At 36.0% G+C, this 7,606-nt stretch overlaps 1 protein-coding gene across 8 annotated transcripts in view; it reads left to right on the top strand.

Moving 5' to 3' along the window:
- LOC109056841 (adenylate cyclase type 6-like) overlaps positions 1 to 6,636 on the top strand; it is a 37,070-nt gene extending 30,434 nt beyond the window's left edge. For all 8 annotated transcript variants that reach the window (XM_042750131.1, XM_042750130.1, XM_042750133.1 and 5 more), the window contains 8 exons: positions 300 to 455; positions 662 to 837; positions 2,903 to 2,929; positions 3,240 to 3,372; positions 3,470 to 3,733; positions 4,055 to 4,259; positions 4,397 to 4,521; positions 5,097 to 6,636. In XM_042750131.1, coding sequence (XP_042606065.1) covers positions 300 to 455; positions 662 to 837; positions 2,903 to 2,929; positions 3,240 to 3,372; positions 3,470 to 3,733; positions 4,055 to 4,259; positions 4,397 to 4,521; positions 5,097 to 5,225 — 1,215 coding nt within the window. In that variant the 3' untranslated portion in view covers positions 5,226 to 6,636. The remainder of the gene's footprint in view (positions 1 to 299; positions 456 to 661; positions 838 to 2,902; positions 2,930 to 3,239; positions 3,373 to 3,469; positions 3,734 to 4,054; positions 4,260 to 4,396; positions 4,522 to 5,096) is intronic.
- The last annotated feature ends 970 nt before the right edge of the window (positions 6,637 to 7,606 follow it).

Raw genomic sequence — 7,606 nt, 5'->3', positions numbered from 1 at the left:
TGTGTAAGAAGAGACAAAGCAATAGTGCCCAAATGATAAAAACAGTTACTCACACTTGTGTGTTGCGACATTACTGCCGGATCCAATATAGTCGGCACATCAGCGTCTTTTAGTTTCAATCTTTCTAAAAAAAAAAAAAAAAAATGCATTGAATTGTGCCCTGTTTGTAAATGAATCCACGGTTAAATTAAGTTAACAAAGGACCAAGTTCTTACTGTTCATGACCCCTTTAAGTAAACACAAACGTGCACCTTTTCTATTGTTTTACACTACTACATTTTTTTTAATTTCTCTGCCAGTTTACCTGTGACCGGGAGGATCTGGTAAAATGTGTGGCTGGACAGTTGAATATTTCTGATTCAGTTACGCTGTGTCTGCTGTATAACCTGACTGGACTAGTACAGGACCCCTTCTTCTTCTGTCTCGGGCAGCCTTCAGCATGTCCTTTACCCAAGGTCAGTGTGTGACCATCTGTACATGTATGTCTGCACTGTGCATATATGATCACAACAGTTTCTTGCTCACTGAAAACCATTAAAACTATTTTTTTAAGCAAACTTATGCAAAAACTCAATGATTTATTTTGAAACTTTTATGATTTGGCCCCTGTTGTCACGGTAACAGTATGATGATATGTGTGGTGTTGCTCCTGTGCTTCTAGTATTTCACATACAGTGTGCTGCTGACTCTGCTGTGCTGCTCCGTGTTCCTGCACATCAGCAGTATAGGCAAGCTGGTCCTCATGCTCTTCATCCAGGTCTGCTTCCTGCTGCTAGTGGAGTGGCCTCTAGTCACGCTGCTAGACAACGCTGACCTGCTCGTCACCGCCAAAGCAATGTGAGTGTTATTCTCTGCAAACATATAGAGTGGATATGTAAAAGTCATCTTGTAAGTCAATGGCATTAGGTCAATACTAAAATGACTAGAAAACTACACTATCATCAATATAGAGTGCATACTCAGTTGCACATCTACATATTAATAAAATATGTCTAATAAAATGAAACCGTATTGACAACAAAAAGAGAACTACTGACTGCTTTTAATTTATTTCTTCATTCTTTTTTTGAAAGTTTAATTGGAAAAAACTCTTTAAAATCTTTAGGAATTAATATTTATATTAATATTTAACTCTTTAAATAATGGAGTGTATTTTGTAGCATATAATTTTTTTTGCTGTGGCATTGGTTTGATTTTGAGTTTAACATTATAACAGAAAAAAATGTTTTAATCCAAGACATTTTTGTGTCAAAATACATTTTGTGTCTTTTTTAGGTCTAAGAACTGCTAAAATGGTCAGTGGTTGTAACACATTCACAATCAGGGCTTGAAAACGAAAAAACAAAAATGCAATTGGTTAACTCTGAGCAGAATCGATATTTTAATGTTTCTGTTCCTGCGTTCTTCTGATATTATTACCTATCCAAAACCGGTTCGGGTGGAAGAAATACCGGTTAATAACATTATTTTTTAAAAACAACCTACCTTAACCAACAACAATAATAAACAACCACATAGATTAAAAAACTCAAAAAAAAAACAAAAAAAAAGAGAGATCTGGTAACGTTAGCCAATAAACCGCTGCACTTAGTCACAGCCAGTACAACATCATCTTTTCTAGATTTTGGCCAAATGTAGGCTACTAAACAAACAAACAAAAAAAAAATCTATCAACACTTTAAAGACATTAAAGTATTTTTAAGATATTTAAAAATATTTGCTGCATTGTAAAAAAAAACACTTGTATAAGATTGCGTTTTATGAGTGAAAAAAAAAAAAAACAAGAGTCGCATGTCACGTCGCATTTTATTAGCCATATTACTTTACGAAATAATGAAGGCTAAAATGCCTGCAGGCTAAAGCAAAATGTTTACAAACATTATAAAAACAGTAATTAGTTTCTCTCCAAAACAAATCCTCAAAAGTTTAGACTATAAAAACATCAATCCAAAAACAAATTAATTTAAGGTGAAGCTGATGCCTACCTCTCTCATTCGGTACGAATCCAAATGTTTTCATATTCCAGACGTATCTGGATGCTAAAATATTATTTATTATATAGTGTTTGTACTTTCATCGACATAAAACATCATCCTTCACATCGGCTATATCAGCACAGTGAGGCGCAGTCACACTGAACGCTACAAATTGGAGCAGTGTAACTTTTTTATTTGTTTCTTTAACTCTGTTTTATTTTGATAATGAACAAGCTTCAATATAGCAAAATTATTGTTAATTATGTTTTTTGTGCGTGTAAGGCGTCGGCACGATGGTCGTACTAAGGCTGATTGGTTATACAGAAGCAAGACATTATTCAAAGCTGTCAAGCTTTTAAAAAAATAATTAAAACTGTAAAGCTTTTGCAAAATAAGGAAAACTACTCTCTGCTGTTTCGTTTTCCTTTCCGAAAACTTTGGAACATGTCACAATGAACCGTAATTTAGCACATTTTTTCTTTCGTTTCGTTAATCTGTCAATATGATTCAAGTGAAATATATTTAGTGTATATGCCTATATTCCTTTATGTAAGCCTATAGTTTTTCTGTTTTCTCCATTCACAGAAGCGCTGCAGGTGTGTGTGATCTGTTGAATTCATCTTACACTATCCTCAGATAAACTCTAAGGGTGGTGCTTTGCCATTGCCAGATGTACCGTAATAGTGAAGAATGGGCACATGCAAACTTGACTGAAGTTACTTATAAAAATGTATTAGCATTTAAAATAAGATTTGTTTTAAATGACTCTGTCAACCGATTTAAATATTTTTAATGAAATAATGTATATGTGGGGACACAAATGTGGTACACATAACCTTTTAATGTGAATGACCCATATTTTTCTGGGTGTTTATTTTTAGTGGGTCATGTTGGTCACTAACGGAAATATGTCTGTTTTTACGCAGGTATTCTTTCAATGAAACAAATTATTGGTGAGTTCATGTTATGCGTTATTTTGTACTACGATTGTAAGAGAGATGGTTCAAAGACAGAAAGAACTTTAGAATATTAGCACAAAGTAGATTCCAGTGTTTGCTTGTAGTGTGTATTTGTCTGCTCTTTTCAATTCTGTCAACATATTTCAAAAACTATTTACTGTATATATGCAAATATATGAGAGTTGTAAGTTTCACAACATAGATATGAGCTACAACACAGAAACTTTACTCTACTACTCGTCATGTTTTTTTGCTCAGTCTCTGACAAACTCCAATCTGTGTGTGTTGTTGTTTTCCCACATAGCCAGGAAACAGTGACTAAAGTGTCTCTGAGGGTGTCGATTCCAGTCATCCTCACTGTATTTGTACTGGCTCTCTATCTGCACGCACAGCAGGTCGAGTCCACCGCACGCCTTGACTTCCTGTGGAAGCTACAGGTGTGTAGTCCGTCTTTGAATCGATCTCTTAGCGAAAATACATTTCCAGTAGCATCCCAGCATAGTCGATGACTTGTTCGCTGTCATTCTTCACCAGGCCACTGAAGAGAAAGAGGAGATGGAGGAGCTGCAGGCCTACAACCGTCGTCTCCTTCACAACATCCTGCCAAAAGATGTGGCTGCCCACTTCCTCGCGCGAGAACGTCGAAACGATGAGCTCTACTATCAGTCATGTGAATGTGTGGCCGTTATGTTTGCCTCCATAAGCAACTTCTCAGAGTTTTACACTGAACTGGAGGCCAACAATGAGGGTGTGGAGTGCCTGAGACTGCTCAACGAGATCATCGCTGACTTTGATGAGGTAAGAACGTTGTCATTTTGTGATGTCAGAATTTCAGAAGACTATTTGATTTTGCAGAAGTCTTTGGCTTTCTACTGACACCTACTGGTGTGAAGACAAAAGTACCATGTAAAAGCAAATGTTTTGGTTACCAATGCCACTGTAGAAGTTATAGTGTTATAGTATTATAAGTTACAGTATTCGTAATGCATGATTAATTTACTCCATGACCAAAGTGTTTTACAGATTGGAGATTAACAAGACAAAACAAATAAAACATGGGGTGATCACCTTTATGTAGAAAACAGCTTTTATAAATCTTATGTTCTTTACTGTTAATAGATCATTTCTGAAGAGAAATATAAGCAGCTGGAGAAGATCAAAACTATTGGTAGTACTTACATGGCAGCATCTGGATTGAACGACTCGACTTACGACAAAGAGGGCCGCACACACATTCTAGCTCTTGCTGACTATGCCATGAGGCTACGAGAACAGATGAAGTACATCAACGAACACTCATTCAACAACTTTCAGATGAAGATAGGTAAGAAGGTCTTCACTGTGAACTTTGCCTGATATATTTAACTTAGTGCAAAGACAGTGTTTATGAATTGGCTTGCATAGACTCATAGGCTCGGGAGTTTGTTAGAGCAGACAGTGATGAATGTATTTTCACCACAGGTTTGAACATTGGGCCAGTGGTTGCTGGTGTGATTGGAGCCAGAAAGCCTCAGTATGACATATGGGGCAACACAGTGAATGTGGCCAGTCGCATGGACAGCACAGGTGTTCCTGATCGTATCCAGGTAACCACAACATCATAAACTCTTTGCTTATACAAGACTATTTTTGGTAAAACACAGCTTCGAATCCCCCATGAATTTCCTTTGTCAAAAGTGCAAGACTATACATCACTTACTATGTGCAACATTGTATTTATAGAGATGGTGCTGCCCTCTATCTTCATGTTACTGCAATTGCAGTTTTAGCTTTTTAGCTACTTAGTTAATGCTTAAAGTGAATTGAGAAATTTAAAATGAACTTAAATTTCTAAATACTTCCTTCTCCAGTTAAATGTGTAGAATTAAGGATACTTTTGTTAGTTGATTTCCCTGAAAAGTGTTAACACTGACTCTGTGGTTGTTTAAAAACATTGCTCTGTCTGTTTGAGCATCTCGACCAGCCTGGCATAGCAACTGAGTTTGGGGTGTGGCTATCTGTTTATCCAACCAATGGCAGACAGTTGAATTGGCCATTTGAAAACTGACTTTATTTTTGCATTTCCCTTAGGTTCTGCAGAAATTGCACACCTCATCTTTACTTTTTGGCTGATTAGAATTCAGTGTGTAATGTTTATGATGTTTTTCTTGATTTCCTATAGGTGACCACTGACTTATACCATGTTCTAGAAAGTAAGGGCTACCAGCTGGAGTGCCGTGGACTGGTGAAAGTGAAGGGGAAAGGAGATATGACCACTTACTTCCTCAACAGTGGTCCTGTCTGCAGTTAACACTGACCAATTGCCTCTCAATGCACTGAAATGAAGGAAGGACAACGAAAGGCTCAGAATGGGATTTGAGCAGATCCAAATATAACCACTCATTCAAGTTCTCTAGCTCACAAGTACTAGTGGGCATGTGTGGTATTTATATATGCACCTATTGGGAATAATGAGGTATGCTCTACCTAAAAGATTTGATGAAGAACTGTTGCCTTAGATGAGAAGACTTTGAAGAATGTTTGGTTTTCTTTTTTATTTCGTGGGAAAGACTTCTTCCATGCCAAAATTTGAATTCTTTATTTATTTTGACAGGTTTTAAACCATGTAAATAAAAAATGATTATATATGCAAGCATCAAGAAGCAAGAAGAAACTGACCAAAGAACAAAGTATTTGATATAGGAACACTACACACGCCTGGCAAACTGTTTGAAATGTCCGAACAAGTGTTATTCATTTCTCTGGATTTCCTTTTTTGGCCTCCTGTCACTCTCTACCACGCTGTATTCTATTATAAACACTAAAGCAAAAAACATCTGTCTTCATTGAAGGCCTTAGAAACAGGAATCCTAATACAAGTGACTTGTATTTATAGTTCGTATGATTTATGAGTGATCAACGTGTTTTTCCCTTTTAGTATTTGTGTACAAATGAGGTAAATTAAGGACGAAAATGGTACTGACACATTTTCCTTAGTCATTTGTTCACGTGTGTGGACGGTGTGTAAATGTGTGTCTGTTATCTTTAAAAGGGCATAATAGCTCACTGTGAGGTTTATAAAATGAAAAATAGCTTCTTTTTTGCCAGATTAAGTGCTAATTAGATTAAATTCTTTGCATTTATGTGTTCAGTTGTGAACTGATGTCATTTCCTACTCATTTGAGTGTTACACAAATGTCAGCTCTTAATTCATTAATGTATAAATCAGTGAAAAAAATTAACCCAAATATGACCAAGACCTCATATAATTCCAGCACAGTATGGTCAGCAACAGTATAGTCTTAAGACTCTTGTAAATATGTGTAAATGTGCTGACAGGCCCGTTGGGTTAACGGTTGCTGCAACTGTACTGTTGTTCATTTCACACTGTTCAGCATGACTCCATTTCAGCATTTCCTCGTGAGCGTTCTTAGTCACGCTTGCACATTTGTCAACATTTTAAAACAATTATGCAATTACTGGTCAAACGCATACAGTAGGTTAGCGTTGCTGTCATATTCTGGAATTTACCATTCCCAATGTAGCCTATAGATGCATCATGATGATTGTGTTGCAAGAAATATCCTTCACCGTCCTGAACATGAATTTCCCAACATGAATGTACATGTATGTTTAACATTCTCACTTTGTCATAGACGTAAAAGCACATATGGTTTTTAGTTCAAATATGTTTGTGTTACATGGACCTTTCAGGACCTTTTTTATTAAAAGGTGGCAAATCAGTAAATTGGGTGTTTTATTTAAGCATAACGTTATGTGTATCCAAACAACACTAGTTTGTGAAATTTGTCGTTCATTTCTTCTCATTTTAATTACAAGTGGACATACAGGCCACAGTCAGAATAAGCTGGACAAAAAGGTTAAATATTAGGCACTTTCCACAAATATGGTATACAATTGAATCTAAAATACTTTTAACAAGTGGTCAGTGAAATCATAACCTTCAGAAGTAAAACTTATTGTCAACCTTAGGAGGGCAAGCTAAATTTGATTATTAATTTTCACCATAAATTCATAACTGTAACAATGATGTGCAAAAACATGACGTTTTTATTAATTAAAATTAGTCAAATAAAAATTATTTTACAGCAATCAATTAAATATGAGTGCAAGAGATTGTTTTTTTGGATTAGTTTTTGTGCTAAGTTCATTTTATGTTAGATATTTTATTGAACATATTAGGCTAAAACGTTAAGTAATGAATATAGTGTAGCATACATCATTTGGAGCGTGCCATTTGTTAAACCGTTAAAAAGGTTTCCTTTTTTAACCTTTATACTGTACATCAAGAGAATTTAATACCTCAAAACGAAGCTATCATGTAGACAGACAGGCCATTGTTGGGTGTGAGTGGCTCTAGTGATTGTTGTGTTAATGGACTCTTCTCTTTGTTCGTGCTCAGCTTGGTGTCTTTTCTTCAAGTAGCGGCAGTGTCAGTCGATAGTTTGTAATCACGATTCTCTCCTACAGAAGTACCGACCCCATTTCCTCTTGGCCTGCCTTTCTCAAATGTCTGAATAAATCTGTATTCGGTTACACGTACGCGACACAAGAGGCATTGAATTTAATTGCATCCCAGTTAACAACCCAAATATTTAGAAGAATATTCACTTAATTAACGCCATCCAATTTTAGACAAGTGCAAAGCAACACTGAAATCATCCTAAATGT

Source organism: Cyprinus carpio, chromosome B23 (assembly GCF_018340385.1).
Source record: "Cyprinus carpio isolate SPL01 chromosome B23, ASM1834038v1, whole genome shotgun sequence".
In the NCBI taxonomy this organism is placed as follows: Eukaryota; Metazoa; Chordata; class Actinopteri; order Cypriniformes; family Cyprinidae; genus Cyprinus; species Cyprinus carpio.
Note: the sequence above shows the minus strand (reverse complement) of the source record. Positions and strands in the feature narration are given on the sequence as shown.